This window comes from Vulpes lagopus, chromosome 8 (genome assembly GCF_018345385.1).
Source record: "Vulpes lagopus strain Blue_001 chromosome 8, ASM1834538v1, whole genome shotgun sequence".
NCBI lineage: Eukaryota > Metazoa > Chordata > Mammalia > Carnivora > Canidae > Vulpes > Vulpes lagopus.
The window spans coordinates 67,300,975-67,319,331 of NC_054831.1; the positions used below are offsets into that span (position 1 = coordinate 67,300,975).

The 18,357-nt window shown below is 45.2% G+C and overlaps 1 protein-coding gene across 2 annotated transcripts in view; it reads left to right on the forward strand.

Annotated features, from left to right (window-relative positions):
- PDSS1 (decaprenyl diphosphate synthase subunit 1) overlaps positions 1–18,357 on the forward strand; it is a 49,350-nt gene that overhangs the window by 24,572 nt on the left and 6,421 nt on the right. The window contains exons 5-9 of one of the 2 annotated variants that reach the window (XM_041767178.1): positions 3,940–4,081; positions 6,742–6,853; positions 6,958–7,067; positions 15,270–15,350; positions 15,456–15,569. In XM_041767178.1, the coding sequence (XP_041623112.1) occupies positions 3,940–4,081; positions 6,742–6,853; positions 6,958–7,067; positions 15,270–15,350; positions 15,456–15,569 (559 nt within the window). Of the gene's footprint in view, positions 1–3,855; positions 4,082–6,741; positions 6,854–6,957; positions 7,068–15,269; positions 15,351–15,455; positions 15,570–18,357 lie in introns of both variants that reach the window. The other variant, XM_041767179.1, reaches the window with a different exon arrangement.

The following is an 18,357-nucleotide window of genomic DNA, read 5'->3' on the forward strand; positions in this document are numbered from 1 at the left end:
GGATCCTGGGATCACAACCTGAGCCAAAGGCAGACGCTCAACCACTGAGCCACCCAGGTGTCCCTCAGGGCATGTTTAGAATAGGAGAGTGCCCTCCTGTTTCATTTGCCCATGATTTAGAGACAGTGCAACCATCAATCAGAAAGTCTGAGTTGGTACCAAAACCTGTCTCTAGGAAAGCTTCCATTTGTGGCTCATGGTGAATCAAATAAAGACCACTGCTTGAAAGAACAACATTTCCCAAACTTTGTGCTTCAGAATCACCTGCCGTGCTTTTCTCCACTGCAGATTCCTAAGCCTCATCATCAGATTCTGACAAGGTAGACAAGGGATATATGTTTAAGAAACACGAAGTTTGTCAAAGTCCTAGCAAGCAACGTGAAACACTTATTTTTAGGATTGTTAGACAAAAAGAATGATTTGGAAATAAAAGCTCCTGTGTCTCTTATCCTAAAGGGAGGCCACATTTTCTATTTAAATTTGCTTCTCACATTTGTTCTGAACCAAAGCAATCGATGAACAAAGTTTGAATTTCTGTTTGGAGACAATTTTCCCACCCTGGGGGTTTTACTTGGAATTTGTTAAAAGACTTCACATTATGCTCAGTCAGTTAAGCATCCGACTCTTGATTTCGTCTCAGGTCATGATCTCAGGGTTAAGCATCCGATTCTTGATTTCGACTCAGGTCATAATCTCAGGGTTGTGGGGTCAAGCCCCACATTGTCGTTAGGCCCCCCACTCAGTAGGGAGTCTACTTCTCTCCCCTTTCTCTCCCTCTGCCCCCACCCCTGTGCTCTCTCTCTCTCTGTCTCTCTAAAATAAAATCTTAAAAAACAAAAAAAGACTTAACAGTACGTGTGAGTGTGAATAAGGAAAAAAAGCATTTTGCTTCAATCACATGTAAGCTGGGTAGAGAGTATGTGGGGGTGGGGCGTGTCATATTGTTCCACCTATTCTTTCTGTGTTTCAAATACTTTATTATAAAAATTTTGTTGTAAGTCTAAAGAAGAGGAAAAAACAAACATCCCAGGGCTGCTGAATCATCACATACTCGTGCGTGTGTGAAGTCCAGGGGACAGAGCCAACTTGCAAGCCAAGGGCCTCCTTTTTCTCATGCTGTCTTGCCAGTCTGACTTTTCTTAGCACCTCTCCTAGAATCTGAGAAAGTGTGTCAGCTATTTTCCAGTAGGAAGTGGAAATGGTGCCCAGCTTTTTGAAGGCATGACTCAGTTTGGCTCTTTGGAGATTTCATCTTAAAGACAGTGTGAGAGGTTTCTGTAATAAGTAAATTTCAGTTCTAGCCTTTACACTGTGCTGTGGAAGAGTGTGGCAGTGTTTTCCAGACATTAGCCAACACACATTAAAGCTTAGTTTTGTACGAGGAAGGACATCAGATACCATTAGAAAACATCTAAAATATGTTTCTCATCTGTAGGGGTGTGTCGCAATGCCAAATAACATTCTAAGCAAGAATCCTAATTGCATCAGTCAGTAATTTAGCCATGTAAAATGGCCTTTCTGTGTACATCCAGTCTATAAGATTTCAAAATATTTTAAGAAATCTTTGTTCTAATATCCTCAAATCACAAAAACTCCAGTGTCTCAATAAGCACTGCCATTTCCCTGCAACTTCCTGGCAGAAACCCCTGTGCGCTGACATAGTTTGTGCTAGTGGAGGTCAGACCCTGCTTACGAGAGCATGAAAAAGACTAGGGGCCCTCACAGTGGTATTTAAAGATAAGTTCTTCTACTCACCATCAGAAAGTGTAAATTAGACCAAAACACTGTGGAGAAAAATATCCTAAAAGATAGCCTTTATTACGAAACACCCATAAATGGCTACATTTTTCTGTGCATTTGAACTCAAGTAAGATAAGGTCTAATACATTTACCTGTAAAATATTTGAGGTCAAAGCCTCCTGCTGTGAGGTCTGTGAGGGTCTCCCTGAGGGCTTCAAAAGAAGCTCCTAGAAGCCTTCAGGGCATTTATCTCGATTATGGTCAGGACATCAGAATTCATCCTTACCTTCTGTTGCTTTACTTCTCCCACCTCTGAAGAGCGTGGTGTGATCTGGAAGGATTTAGGACTCTTAAGATTATGACAGTTTAATAAATAATAGACAGCACTTTACAAGTGATTCTGGGCTAAAAGTAGTTGGAAGGATCTGAGGTTTCATTCTGAAATGTTAGCTAAGAGTTGCCAGCAAAGCACCATTTTTTAAAGTTATATTTAAGGCAAGATCAGATGACATTCTCCAGATTGATTTAGTGTCTGTAGTTAAATACCAGTATCTAGAATGCACTTGTACTTCATTTTCCATTGCTTTCTACTAGATGTGAGGAATTAAATGGGCACTATCTTTTTGCAGATGTTCTGACTAGATTTTTTTTTTTTTTTTAAAGAAAAAATCCCCTTTGACATCCCTCTCACTGTTCTCTCTCAGAGATAGCATGATGATGTTTGGAAAGTCAGCCATTGGAATGAGTTAAACATTTGGTCAGCACGTGTTTAAGTCGGGCCCGTATTTTTAGTTCAGAAAACTCCCTTGGTTATTTCCCCAATTTGATTTTCTCCAAATTCAATTTTTAAAAATACCCATAGGTGATGATAGTGATAATGATGATTAAAAAGGAAGGGCACATTCCCTTTTAACTGTAAAACTCACACCCATGTATCCTCTTGATAGTGCCTCTCGCATGTATTGTCTTATAGCCAGGGAAGAGAAGTTTCAGTTTGTAATGCAAAGGTTAAACATGGATTGGAACGCAGTTTTGACCAAAATTCTATCTTGGTTCTTGAGGTCTTCTTCCTAAAATATTTCATTTAACACAGTATTAAAAGCTTTAGGGGCACCTGGGTGGCTCAGTGGGTTAAGCATCTGCCTTCAACTCAGGTCATGATCCCAGGTCCCTGGGATCAAGTCCCACATCAGGCTTCCTGCCCAGTGGGGAGTCTGCTTCTCCCTCTCCCTCTGCCTGCTGCTCTCCTGCTTGTGCTTGCTCTTATTCTGTCAAATAAATCTTAAAAAAAAAAAAAAAAAAAAAAAAGCTTTAAACATAGTGACATGGGTTCTAAAGTACACTTTTCCACAACGCTTCTTAACCTGCCTCCCTTATGCACCCATGAGATCTACTCGTAACCTAGTCATTAACTTGTACCAACTGCCCAAGATGCCCAAGACCATGATTACAGGGCATAAAGGTGATTCTTCAGCCTGATGGCCAGCCTTCTGAGCTGTTTAAGCTTTTTTGGTTGTAAATCATATGAATCCTCCTTCTGAATGTGCTGTCCAGGGATCCCTGGGTGGCGCAGCGGTTTAGCGCCTGCCTTTGGCCCAGGGCGCGATCCTGGAGACCCAGGATCGAATCCCACGTCGGGCTCCCAGTGCATGAAGCCTGCTTCTCCCTCTGCCTATGTCTCTGCCTCTCTCTCTCTCTCTCTCTCTGTGACTATCATAAATAAAATAAAAAATTAAAAAAAAAATGAATGTGCTGTCCATAAAACAGAATTTTGGCCGGGTATCTTAGGCGTTTTAAGAATGTTCTCCAGAGGGGCAGCTGGGGTGCCTCAGTGGTTTACTGCTGCCTTCAGCCCAGGGCCTGATCCTGGACTGGAGACCCAGGATCGAGTCCCACGTCCGGCTCCCTGCATGGAGCCTGCTTCTCCCTCTGCCTGTGTCTCTGCCTCTCTCTCTCTCTCTCTCTCTCTCTCTCTCTCTGTGTGTCTTTCATGAATGAATGAATGAATAAAATCTTTTTAAAAAAAGAATGTTCTCCAAATATTAGAAATGGCTCTGTAGGGAAGCCAAAGTGTTTATACAGTTTCTCTTAGAGAAATAAAATTCTTTATCCTAGATCGGATGTCCAGTTTTCACAAGATGATTGCTGAGAAGGTTATAGGCGGCGTCTCTTTAAAAAGCATTGCTTTCTGTTAACTAGAGATGTGCAAGCAAGCCAGCGCTCCATAGCCTTAATTGCAGAAATGATCCACACTGCTAGTCTGGTACACGACGATGTCATTGACGATGCAAGTTCTCGGAGAGGAAAACACACGGTTAATAAGATCTGGGGTGAAAAGAAGGTATGGTGTTTTGTTTCCTTTTCATCTTCTTACCCATTCACATGCTCTTTGGATTGCATTTATTTTTCAGATTTGTCTCATTAAGTGAAATATGTCTCCTCAAATGCGGCCTTCCAATTTTCAGAATAGTCTTCATGTCTTGTCTGTGTACATATATTTGATAATAGAGAAAACCATAAAAAAATAAGCTTCATATTTCTGGTTATTCACAGTTTTATTTAGAATTCCTTTTGATCATAGAGAAAGGGATTTTTTTTTTGTGATCCAAAAAGCATATTTCATGAGGAACCATAAATTTTACTTTTGGGCTTAGATTACTCAGATTCAATTTAATTCTTTAACCTTTTAATGACTGCCATGTGCAAGAATGTCATGGCAAGTGAATAAAATTGAAATATATATGTATGCTACATACATGTTTTTAAAATATAAATATGTAAAAAGTTATATATACACACATTAACTGCAAAAATTTAACATTTTTAAATAGAGGCTCTATATTGAGTTTGGTTCATACATGTATATTTTAGAGCATATTTCCATAGTAATTTATTAGCACCTCTTGAGGGGGGTATGTTAAAAGGGGAGTTTTGCCTAAAGATACTTAAATCACTGGTTGAAGATGGGAAGGAGCTGAACCAATGAACACTAGGAGGGACAGGGCCTTTGGAGGCAGCGTCCCCCCACACATGCCCCCATTGGCCGCTCTGCCCATTTGAAGCAGAGACACAGCAGAGCGAACAAGTTTCCCTCCACTTACCTTCCCTCACGTGTGTATATATAGCACCAGCTTCACTCCTGTTTCCTAATTGGCCTTATGAAAAAGAAGAAATGCATATTAATTGTCAGCTTCACAGGCTGGTTTTGCTTTTGTGTACATGACTTGGCTGTGTAATCAAGTCATGTGATCTCCTCTATAAACCTTTTATTTTAAATTTTAAATTAAAGGTTTTGTATCCTTCTGACAATTCCATACATCAGAATGTGGTTTTTAAAAAAAGTGGTGGGGGCATTACCCAGTTTCATTTTGGAGGGGTCACAGGTACTTGATGACATGTCCCTGTAGTGAGCCGAATGTTTTCAGGCTGTCCTACAGCCTTAAAGAGAACAAATTCACAGTCTCTCTCCTGCAACGGTGATCACCACTGTTGGGGCCTCTTGCAGCCTGGGACTGGTCCGCCTTGCGTGGCCCACCTGCCGGCTCCCTCCCCTTTTCTGTCTCTTAGTGGAAAGTACTTGTGTTTCCAGTGAAAATCTGGCCACACAGCGCCTCCTCCAGGAGCCTCAGTGCTTGCCTGGGGCCCAGCATTTCCTTCCTTCAGCCTCTCTTACCTGGCAATCCCCAAAGCCCCGTCTGGTGGCCTCACTATGCTGGGATCCCAGTGGCCAGAAGAGGAGAGACCTAAAAGCCCAGAGATCCAGAGTCCTGATGATGTCAGGATGCCAGTGACGTCAGGGTGGATGAGGGATGTATCTGTGGATATATATATATATATATATATATATATATATATATATATATATATGTCATAATGGGGACAGTGACTCTAAATGTGTTTTTATGTTTATGTTGAGATAATTTGTATAACATGCTGTGTCCAGTGATTAATAGGTAAACATACTGAACATCACTTATTTTAGATACTAGAGCTAAGACAATAAAAACTTAAAATAAGGTATTGAAAATTCTATGAATTAAGATTTCTCAGAAATCTAGCATTTATGATTTATGACTAATGACAACACAAAACTCAGGCATAGCTTTATTATTTTATTTTTATTTTTTTAAAGATTTTATTTATTCATGAGAAACACAGAGAGAGAGAGAGAGAGAGAGAGAGGGAGGGAGAGAGGCAGAGAGAGAAGCAGGCTCCACGCAGGGAGCCTGATGTGGGACTCGATCCTGGGACTCCAGGATCATGCCCTGGGCTGAAGGCAGGCACTAAACCACTGAGCCACCCAGGGATCCCCTCATGCATAGCTTTAAATATGCAGATGAGTATTTCTGATTACAGAGTATAATTCAATTATGTATAATTTATAACAATCTGTAACTGCAGTAGGGGCATTGACTCCCAATCTAAAGAAGATCGTGTAGCACAAAGAACATTGAACTCGGAGCCAGGATTTCTTCGGTTTGCTTTTCAGTGAGACAAGGGTGTGTTGTGCTGAGCGCCCTGGAGGAGTTTAGTCCATAGGGAATCAGGCAGGGAGATAGCGGTTTGAAGGGGTGCCGCGCTCACACAGGAGACAGGTGTCTTCACATGGAGGGATCCGGGTGGGTTTCCTGGAAGTGTTACCCGAGCTAACTGCAGACGAGGCTGCTCTTCTAGGTAGAAGAGATGTAAGCACAGAGGCACAATAGCCCAATTTGAGTGGGGAGCCCTGTTTCAGCTGAGGGCCACCATACTCTGGTGGGGCCGGGGGTGGTGGCAGCCCCAGGTGTATATTTGCTCAGCTCCACCGATGTCCCCAGTCTGTTACTGATTGTGACCCACAGTCTTGCTGAGGAGGAGGGAGGGGAAGACCACAGCCAAGATGGACCGCCCCACCCCCACCCCACTCTGAGGAGCCAGCTCCATTGATATTTTTGGATATCAATGATATTGATATTTTTCTACTCTGATATTTTTCTCTGAATGGTTTTTCTTCTTTTCTAGGCTGTTCTTGCTGGCGATTTAATTCTTTCTGCAGCATCCATGGCTCTGGCACGTATTGGAAATACCACTGTTATATCTATTTTAACGCAAGTTATTGAAGATTTGGTGCGTGGTAGGTTAATTCTGATTTTCTTCTGTCTTATTCGGAATCTGCGTATAATTAGCCAGGCAAATCAAGCCGTCTTGCAAATGACCCCTTTCTTTCTTTCTTTATAGGTGAATTTCTTCAGCTAGGGTCAAAAGAAAATGAGAATGAAAGATTTGCACACTACCTTGAAAAGACCTTCAAGAAGACTGCCAGCCTGATAGCCAACAGTTGTAAAGCAGTATGTACGTTCTGTCTTTGTTCAAGTTAAAAAAAAAAAGAAAAGCCTCATGGCTCTTTTTTTGGGAGCTAATTTTCCTGGGGAACATTTCATTGGAGAACCTAAAAATAGTAACCCAAATCCCAAGAGGTCATTGAGAAAAGAATTACATCCCCAAACAGCGGAGAACTTCTGCTGTGGGTTTTGTTTCTGCTGTCTTCTGTTGCTGTGCGGACATCTTTCCTTTTCATCTTTCCTCCCAAGAGCAGAAGCAAAATAAGTCCTCTTCACCCCATCTCATCTCTAAACTGTGTGACGTTTTGAACAACTTCTCATAAATGATGTCTTTCACAATTGCTGTCCCATATATCATTTCTGACATTTTACCCCTAAAAAGTTATGAAGTGCCGTGTTCTTAAATATATTCTTTGCCCAGGAGAAAACACCTCTTAGGTTGCATTACTGTTCTTTGTCCTGTGTTATGAGTCTTTTTCCATGAAATATAAACAAGCCATTTTTCAGGGCAGCAGGGTGGCTCAGTTAGTTAAGTGTCTCACTCTTTTTTTTTTTATTAATTTTATTTATTTATTCATGAGAGACAGAGAGAGAGGCAGAGACACAGGCAGAGGGAGAAGCAGGCTCCATGTAGGGAGCCTGACGTGGGTCTCGATCCTGGGTCTCCAGGATCACGCCCTGGGCTGAAGGCAGCGCTAAACTGCTAAGCCACCCGGGCTGCCTCTCTCACTCTTGGTTTTAGCTCAGGCCTTGATCTCAGGGTCATGAGTTCAAACTCTGCATGGAGCCTACTTTAAAAAGAAAAAAACAAAAACCCAAGGCGTTTTGCTTTGGATATAAATCCAATGTAAACCATAACTTTTTCTCTCCCTGGCCTTCCTTCCGCTCTTTTTTTAAAAAGTCAGTATTCTCCTTAATCTGTCGACTAGAACATGTGGGATTCAGGACTCGCCCCTAAATGAGAGCCAGTTCTCTCCATAGAATTGCTCATCTAACGTATCTCAGCCTAACCAACGTGGCAGAGTCACATCCTGGGCAAGCACTGGCCCCTTGCAATCAAAGCAGCAACAGAGGGGGAGCGTTCGTTCCAAGGGGCAGGTGCACATTGCTGCCATCACGCCCTCTTAATATTACTGCAGTTGAGGAGCTTTTCCTCAGCCTCTCCGGTGAAAAAGGTCCCTTGCCAATAGTGTCTCGCTTTTGAAAAGTTCAAGAAGTGGATAATTGCGAGTCATAAAAGAATTAAGACATTTTCTTCCTGAAAAGACTAATTGAAACTCTAAGAAATGTGAGTTACATAGAACATGCCACAATTTCAGCCATTTTTGTCTTTATTAAAAGGGCTGATATTTTATTTCCAAGGAATTGCAAGTGTAGTTTTTAAAACAGATGGTTGAAAATATGATAGACGTTAGAATGCTGAATTAGAGAATGACTGATTTGAAAAGAGGTGCCATAAAGCTGTTACATTAACCCTTCGTTGAACATCATACGTTTGATGGTCATAGTCTCCATGAAGATAGACTGCCAATCTCATAAGGCACACTAGGGTGCTAGGTGAAGCTCACAGATGATCTCATGAGCTGGAGCCTGCAGGAGGAAGCGTTGGTGGGCAGTGGGGCTGTTGGAACTAGACGTTCTGAGATCGTCATTCACAGTGTCCCACAGAACCAGGTACTAATGCCCTCAGTGATCAAACCCTATGAAGGGCCAAGGAGATGGACCTGAGGCACCAAGGAAAGCAGTGATCGTGGTCCCTATCCTCTCTGTTTGGGAAGCCAGAGGCATGATAGCACACATACTCATGTATAAACTGCACCTTGTTCTTCCCAGCCTAGCAAGGCAACAGTAGATGTGCAGAGTACCATGGCTCAGCCCTTTCTAAAAATGAAATGCTTGATGTTATCCACTAGGAGGCATGCTGGCATCATCCCACAACTACCCACTTTCTATGTGACTGATTCCTAAACTCCAGAACTGTTAGAATAATAAAGCAAAATCATTGTGTGAGCGCTTTAAATAAAAGATTCTATATTTAAGTGCCTACGGGTAGAAATATTCCAGAGGTGTTACATATTCAAAGTGGCTATTTTTATATACCTGGTATTCAAAATGCAAAGACCTGTGGGCTCTAAAAGTTCATGCAAAGCAAGGTAAAAGTGCCAAAAAGAGGGAGTACAGAGAATTTAAACATTAGAATTATTACGGAATAACTAATCACAATCTGAGATGGTATGGGAATTAAGGAAATCTAGCAGCTTGCAACTTATTCTGCTGAAGATACCATTTCCTGGGCGCCTGGGTGGCTCAGTTGGTTAAGCATCTGCCTTCAGCTCAGGTCATGATCCCAGGGTCCTGGGCTGGAATCCAGCATCGGGCTTCCTGCTCTGCAGGAAGCCTGCTTCTCCTTCTCGCTCTGCTGGACACACTCCAGCGTGTGAGCTTGCTCTCTCTCTTTCTCTTTGTGAAATAAATAAATAAAATCTTAAAAAAAGATAAAATAAAGACCATTCCCCTTCCATCCTTAACCACTCCTTGCATTTTTAGTAGAAATAGTGTAAAATCTAAGAGAGGGCTATCTAGGATTATGACAGTGATTGATAGGAACATAGAAGTAATGTATTTAAATGAGTGGTTACATATTTGCGTACATAGTCATACAGAATACATCGGAGCTTACCAATGAAGTCTATGATTTGTTCCCCAGAAAATCTGATGGGAATGAGATCTGAGAGGTCCAGTGGCCCATCCAGTGTTACTCAGGCAAACAGTGGCTGAGCTGGGATTCAAACCCAGAACTGGGTATGGTAATCCTGCATTCATTTGTTTTTCTTTTCTTTTTTCTTTTTTCTTTTTTCTTTTTTTTTTATTTCTGCTCTCTCCAGTGCTGCATAGGGCCTGGAATCAATGGGATCTCTCTTCCTGGTACTTGATTTTCAAAGCCACAATGTGCCACTACAGGATCTTGTTTTGTGGCTCGTATTTGCAGAACACGGACTTTGGGTACAGTACTCTTCTCTAATCTGCAGATTGACTTTGTTCCTATTTTGCCAACTGTCATAATATCGTAACAAAGGGGGAAAATGTTTCTGGTTCAGGAACTGATCAGGGTTCTCGTATTGCATTAACTGTCGTGACATTTTAGTCTCAATGGGGAGCAGTTCCCTGGCCCGTCTTTGTTCTTACGTTACCTTGGAATTTTGAAAGGTGCAGGCTGGTTGTGTTGTTGAGCCTCTCAAGTTGGGATTTGTCTGCCACTTTGCACAGTTAGCTCCAGGTCACAGAGTTGGGGAAGACAGCAAGCAGAAGGGACGCCACCTTCTCTGGTCGTACTGTCGGGGGGCACATGATGTCCCTTTGTCCTATTACTAGTGATGTTCAGCTTGATTGGGGTGGTGGCTACCAGGTTTCTTCACTTTTAAAGTTACTATTTTTTCCCTACTTAGGGAGGTATTTTGAGATTATGTAAATCTGCTTCTTATCCAACTCTGGTTTTTGCATCTATTACTGATTCTTTCCTAAGTCATTTATTGCTTCGATGGTTCTTCTGAATGACAGTTTTGTGGATTCCATCATTCCTTTCGTATTATGCTTCCACGATAGAGTGGGCATTCTGTTTTAAGGAAGATCTTATCTATCTGGACTCTTGGATTCTCATTCTGTGGATTATAACCCTTCATTGTTACTTATTTAAGTGCCAAATTATTCCAAGTTTGGCCAGTAGGAAAGGCCCTTGAAACTGGCTCCTGTGTCCTGTTAATCTACCCTCTTTGTTCTTTTAGCATATCCTGAATTTCTGGTAGATGTTCTAGGCTCATCTTGTCCTTCCCATCACTGAGACTCATTATTTTTCCAAGGAGCTCTTTTCTTTTTGGTTAATGGTATTTAGAAACCAAGATCTTGTCTTAGGTATAATTGGACCTGCCCAATGGAGAAAGCCAGGAAATTTTAATATATGTAGGTGGATATGGTGTTTTTATATCCCATCTGTGTGTATTCAAAACCATGAGGTTACCACAGGATTCCTGATTTCTTCTAGCATTCCTTCTTTCCCGACGGACTGTTGACCTTTGGACAACAAGGGTTTGAACTACACAGGTCCTTCAATGTGGGTTGTCTTTAAAAATTTTTTTTTTAGTAAATACAGTACAGCAGTGTGACAGTCCTTTCTCTTCCTTGTGATTTTTCTAATAACATTTTCTTTTCTCTAGCTTTATTGTAAGAATAGGGTATAATACATATAGCCTCCAAAATATGTGTTAATCAGATGTGTTCATAACTGAGACTTTTGGTCAACAGTAGGCTGTTAAGTTTTGGGGGGAGTCAAAAGTTATGCATAGATTTTCAACTGCAGAGGAGGTGGAGGTGGTGTTAGCACCTCTGATCCCCAAGAATAAGAAGCTTAGCTCCCCATTCTCCACAAAATATGTATCTTCTCAATCCCTTAGACATATACGATAGGGGCTTAAAAATTGGTACCTCCTATCTCTGTAAAACAAAACAAAATAAAACCATCAAAACAACAAAAAACCTTCATTATTTATTGTTCTTTTTATCTTTAGCCTGAGGATAATATAATAAAAAATCTGTGTTCAAAAGTTACCCTTCGCCCCTTTTCAATGTGGCTATATGTCATTATTTGAAATCTAGGTTAAATCCCTTTTAACTCCATTTTAGGAGTTCCCTCCCATTCTTAGGGGTTTTGTGTTTTCGGTTGGAGGCTGTTGTTGTTTCGAGTGTATGAAACGTTAACATAACTCTGAGTCCGGACTGTACAGACAGGTGACTGCCCGCCAGCCCCTCGGCGGGTCCCTCCCCGCGCCCCCTCCACATCCTTCCACCCGTCCCGCCAATACCTGGTCTCTTAGCTTCTGCTTCCACCTGTTTACACAGATGAATGGACACACGGGCCTGTGACCTCCCCTTCTTTCTTTTTCTTTCTTTTTTTTTTTTAAGATTTTATTTATTTATTCATGAGAGACAGAGAAAGAGGCAGAGACACAGGCAGAGGGAGAAGCAGGCTCCACGCAGGGAGCCCGACGCGGGACTCGATCCAGGGACTCCAGGGTCACGCCCCGGCCCGAGGGTGGCGCTAAACCGCTGCGCCACCCGGGCTGCCCTTCCCCCGCCTTTCTTACAAGGAAAAGCCGCGTCCTGTGCTCTCCTGTGCTCTGTGCTCGGTGTGCGCCTTGTCTGACCTTTGCACCTAGCCGCAGGGAGACGTCCCACGCTGCTCTAATGGTCCTCGGCTGCTAAAGCGCCGCCTGGCGCGGGGCGTGCGCCTGTACGCGGGGTATGGGCTGCCGGCGCCCTCCCGGCCGGGCCGGCCCGAGCCACGCTGGGGGCTTCCGCTTTGTTAGCGCGCCCCCCGGTGTCTTTCAGGGTGATTGCGCGGTTTCGGTGCCCGCCTGCGCTGTCCTCGCCCGCCTCGGCCGGCCGGACGGATGAGAGGCGGGATGGCGGCGGGGTTCTGGACCTGAACGTCTCTCCGGGTGCTCACACGCCGTCTTTAGACCTTGAATGTTTGAGACTTGTCTTTCCGTGTCTTCTGCCCCCCTCCCCCTTCTAGCGGGTTTGGTCCTCCCCCCCTGCAATTTTAAAGAGCTCTTTATATATTGAGAATATGAGCTCTTTATCTGTGATTTACGTTGCCTGTGTTCTCTAGTGGTTTTGGTTGGTTTTTGACAACGACCCGTTTGATATCTGTCGTGTAAGAATGAAGCTCCGAGAATCTCCTCTATTTCTTAATACGTGAGACACAGGCCGATCCGTGGCTGCCTTGTGCGGTGGAAGCACACGCTTGGGGGGCGGCGCGGCGCGGCGCGGCGCGGGACGGGCCTTCCGGGACGGGCTCGTGAGCCGGGCAAGAGCGGGACCTCCCCCAGGACAGGCGCTTCGCACAGAAGAGGCTGGCGGAGCTCCCCCTCCTTGCCTCGTCCTTCCCGGACCGGAACGGACCGGAACGCTGAGAGCAGCGCCCTCGCCGAGTCCACGCACCTCCTTTGTGCTTTTGTGTTGCACGGCCCGGGGCGCTCCCGGCTGGAAGGCGGAGCCAGGCAGCCCCTCCCCGGCCGGGGGGCCCTCGGCGCCTGTGAAGCCTGTGAAGCACGAGGCGCCCCCGGGAACGGCCGGTCCGCGGCGCCCCACCGCACCTCGCGCCTCCCGGGCTCGCGGTTCGCCGCTCCGGGCTGCCACGGTGCGCCCATTAGAAGCCGCCTAGTACAGTGAGCGGGAGAACCTCTCCGGAGTCGGGCCTCTCGGGTTCAGCTCCGATTCCCCCGTTTCCCAGCCCTGCAGCCCCTGGTGCCGCCCTGTGTGCCTCCGGGCCGGTTCGTAAGCGAGTGAACCTGCGAGAAATCTCGGGACGGCACCGGGCACGAGCCGGTGCTCAGGGAGCGTCCGCTCGGGCAACCGCGATCCACAAAGGAAACGCTCGTGAACCGCGAGGTTTGACAGATCACGTGACGGACTCTCCCGGGGACTCCTGCGTCTTAGTCCAGCGAGTCTACAACAGAATGGAGGTTCTGTTTCGTTTCGTTTCAGTATCTCTTACTTTTCAGGAAGAAAGCTGGCACTTCGCGCAGTTTTGTGTTCGCAGCGCAGCACAGCACGCGGGAGCGGGAGCGGGAGCGGGAGCGCGATGCTCTGAGTCATTTCTGCCGAGGGAGGAGGGAGGGCCCCGTGCTCCGGGCGCAGTACGCCCGGGCTGCCGAGGCTCCCCTGCTCTTCGGCCAGCTTCAGGCAATCTGCACTCGTCACGGTTTCCGAGTTGTGTCCCCCGTGGCCTCGTGGATTCTTCGGTTTGGTTGGAAAGAGGAGTCTGTCCCTGTAGCGGTTGTGAGTTTATTATACACTTGAGGGAGTGACCTCCGACAACACGCATGTTGTCGTCTGAGCACGAGCCGCCAAAGAGGACAATCACAGGCTACCTGACGTCATCAGAAGCATCGTCAGGGCCGAGCAAGCTGTGGATCCGCCTTTCGTTAGCCGCGGTGCATGGACGCTGCCCAGCTCCTGTTTCTGCATCCAGGGGAGGAGTGGGGGGAGGATTATTAATAATCACAAAGCCCTAGAGTTATCAGACGCCAGGCACTGTGCTGAGGTTTAAAAGTAGCATCACATGCATTCCTGATGCAACGCTAGGAGCTGAGTGCTTCGTCCCGCACGTTACAGAAGAGGAAACCGAAGCACAAAAACGTCAAGCAATACACCGAGATGACACCCGTCATGAGGGGTCACCGCGCCTCAGAGAAGCCTGACTTCAGAGCCCGGCCCCAGCGCAAGGAGGTTGAGCCCCGACCAGGGTGGGGGATGGGGACTGAAGGTCTTTCACCATCAGGGACCCACTCCCGAAAGGACCCTGGTGCCACCTGGTTTTCTCATGCACTCAGTGTAGACGTTTCCTCTCCAAGGGACTTGATGCCCCTCCTGTTCCCCTTGTCTGGTTTCTACCCAGTCTTTGTTTCCTAGAAATGTGTCCAGGCCTGCCTGCTTAGCATGCTTATTAGAGCAATGGGAAATGCACTCAAGTGGCCAGTGCCAGCTAGGTTTTCTTGAGTTTTTGTTTGTTTGTTTTTTGGTTTTCTTGAGTTTTAAAAAGACTTCGAAGTCCTATTTCTCCTCCCCTGAAAAAGGGAGGGGGGAGCTTTTATGTAGTTAATTGCTTCTTGCTGGAGAAATATAGAAACAGTAGGACCAGGGAAGACCCTTTGATAATGAGAAAACAGTATCTGTCGAAAGTGTGACGCTTATGGCTGTTACAGACATGTCAGGAAATAAGGGAAATCACCAAAAATTATTAAAAGAAAGGAAATACACATGAGGAAATCTACATATGGCAACATCATGTGTGATGAGAGCAGATTAGGAGATCTATTCCTAAAATAAGAGCTAAATCAATAGAAAAATAAAAACAAAAACAACATTTAGGCCAGATTTTCTGAGTGCTAGAAACAGCGAGAAAGATGGCTAATCCTGGGAGCAGAGGGGTGGAAAGTAGCTTCCCGAGAATTTAAGAGCACGATCTGAGATTGAAGCTGAAGCCCTTTCATTAAAAACACAGGTATTCTGTGCATGTCTGGTGTCCTTCTGAGGGCAGGATCTCCTGACTGCATAATACAGCCTCATCACCTCTTAACGGGGTGTGTGCAAGGCTTGGCTGCTTGCTTGTTGCCAGCGACTCATTCCAGATTTCTCTCTCGGCTTCAGGTCTCTGTCCTAGGATGCCCGGACCCGGTGGTGCATGAGATTGCCTATCAATACGGAAAAAATGTGGGCATAGCCTTTCAGGTTGGTCCGCTACCTTTTAAGAATGTGACCTGTTGGCACAGTGGGAAGGGCCTCGGTGACACCGGTATGGCAGTGCTTTTGACATATCTTTTTTCTGTTTGCTAGCTGATAGATGATGTGTTGGACTTCACCTCATGTTCTGACCAGATGGGCAAACCAACATCAGCGGATCTGAAGCTTGGCTTAGCCACGGGCCCAGTCTTATTTGCTTGCCAACAGGTATGTTTTCCCAAACTCCCTTTGACACAGCGCTTTGAATCTTCCAGGCATGGCTGATGGGAAGGTTCAGATAAGGAAGGTGTGGGGAAGCGTTTTACATAGAGACCTTAGATCTAGATGTGACCTTGGCTCTGTGCCAGAGATATTGGGACTAGTTACTTTACTCTAAAGCTTTATCTGTGTCCTCATCTGTGACACTGAGGAGATGACCACCATCATCCCAGGGCTGTTGTGAGGATTAACTGAGATAACATTCCTGGAGGTACTTGACAAAAGCCCCGTGCATCCAAGGTAGCATTACGATTATTTCCATATGTTTTAGGGACTGACCAGGTGAATGGTTTCCACATCTTGATTATAGAACTGGACTTGGGGTGTGCCTCAGAGCCCCTTAAAAAGGCACAGGAAGGGCCTCCAAGCATGAGAAATTCTGAGAAATTCTGCAGTTTTAGAAGTTTAATGGGACTGTTTGCTGCTCTCAGAGAGCCTTGGCCACTGCCTCAAAAATGTCAAGAAGTCAGTGGAATGCACTACTAGAGCCACATAGTTCCTCCTTTCTCCAAATTGAGGGGCTGTCCATTAAGGAAGTAAGTAAAGCTGCCTTCATATTCTCCTTAATGTGGATAAGAGTTTAGGACCTTCAGATGTCACAGGGACTGTGAGGCAGACATTTCCAGAGCCTGCTCTGGAGCCTGGCCACATTGCTCGGGCCAAATGTGGCTTGAAGTAAGTGGGACATTGGCTGGCATTTGGACATCTTTTTAATAAATTTTCATCTTTGTAGTATATTTAATCCTGTATGTAGCAAAGTGATAAGATGTTCATCACCATGCCATGAAATTAAAAATTAGCTCTTTGGTCTACAACTTTAGTAACTTTTAGCCTCTCCAAGAGTTTTGCCTCTGTTCTTTCTCAAAATTTGCAGAGATAAACCAACCATGTCTTCCGTAGAATTCAGTGATTCCATTTTGACATTACTGAAGCCAGTGATCTTGCTTTGATCAGTTTCTGATCCAAGAAAGGCAAGATCACCTTTTATCCACTGCCCAGCAGAGCCGTCACCAGGATAATTCTCCTCGTAGGAGGCCGGTGGCTTGGGGGGCCTGGGCCAGGACGACACAACACACTAGAGGACAGCCGTCAGCTGAGGAACAAGGGCTCCAGATATCCAGATATTTGTGGAAATATCTGTCCTCACTGCTAGGCTTTGTCCCCGCAGAACTTTGAGGCTGAGGTGAGAAGTCAAAGGTGTGCTACAAATGGTCCTCTCTCCTGTGGAGACTAACTTGCCAGCCCACACCTCAAGGAGAATACTAAAACATGCGCTAAGCTCTGACAAAAATTTATAAAATCCCCCTGAATACATGAAAGCACGAGCAAGGAATATTTTTTTTCCCCATTAATCCACAAAAAAGAGGATTCATGAGCCAAGCAAACGTAAAGGCATGCCGGAGCCTAGAAAGATCACTGCCTTCCATCTATTGGACTACAAACATTAGTCTACTCCTGAGGCCCTGATTAGCCAATGTGAGTAAAGAACAGGAGGAGCGGAGGACACGGGGACTGGGCCAGCTCAGGAAAGATTTCTGTAGTGAGGCCCTGAGTTATCAAGATGAGTAGGGAGCAGGCCTTTTCCAAAAGAAACTTGCACCCTACCAAAAAGCTCTGGTGTCGGACTTTTAGAAATCTTAGTAGTTAAATAACTGTTGTGAGCCCTGTGACACTAACAGTTGAGTCCCCCCTAAACTGCAAGGTGACGGACTGAGAATGGATGCCTCTTCTGATTGTTTCACTAGGAACATATTTCAGAAGAAACGGATTTGCTTTCCTCCACACAAAGTAGTAATAAATAATTCTCCCTTCAGATGTAGTGGGGCAAATGGCGGGGGAGAGGATCCTGCCTATGTGTTAACTAGTGAGTACTGATACATCAGAGATTAAAAATGCTGGTTTGGAAAGGCAAAGGGCAAGGAAAAGGCACACACAGAAGCTTACGGCGTCCCAAACCACAGTGCTACAGGTCTCCCTGGGAATGCAGCATCACCAGACACCCACCCACCCTTCCCAGACAACACTGTTCCCATTTGCCTGGAAGGTGGCAGGAAAAGGAGTGAACAAGGTGCACGGCAGCCTTAGAAAAGGGAACAGAGGGGCGCCGAGCAGGCAGTGACCCTGGGCCGAACCTGCTTCCTAAGTAGACTGGCTGCTGTGTCCCGCACAGGTGCACAGGCAAGAGTTACGCAAAACAGCTTAAGTTGTTTTCAAGGAAAACATCAAGTTTAGGCTCTACCGTGGACTACACTGTCAAGAAAGGGATTCTTGGCCAGAAATGTGGTGAAAAGATTGACCTCGCCAGAAGTGGTTTTGGGTAAAACAGGTTCCAAAATGACATGAGACTGTGCAGTATCTCCATTTAATGAAAATGCATTGTTTTCATGGTTCGCAAAGGATTCTTTCATACGTTCTCTTTTCACCTCACAACTCCTCTTTGTGGTAGGCATTATGCCCATTCTACACGTAAGAGAATGACATGCAGAATTAACTGTCTGGTAGATGGCACAGCAGATTACTGAACACCAGCTCCTCTAAGACCACTATTTCTTTCACTCCACAATGTAATATAATTGCCAGTGCTAATGCTGATGAAAGCTTGTCTAATGCCTGGTGGGGCTTCCCACAGAGCAGGTAACTCGTGCGCTCTGGCCCTGGTGACACTCCAGAAGAGCCTCTCTCAGCCTTCATGATCTGTCATTAACTGGCCCACTTAGCAGAGTCCTCCTAAGATGTT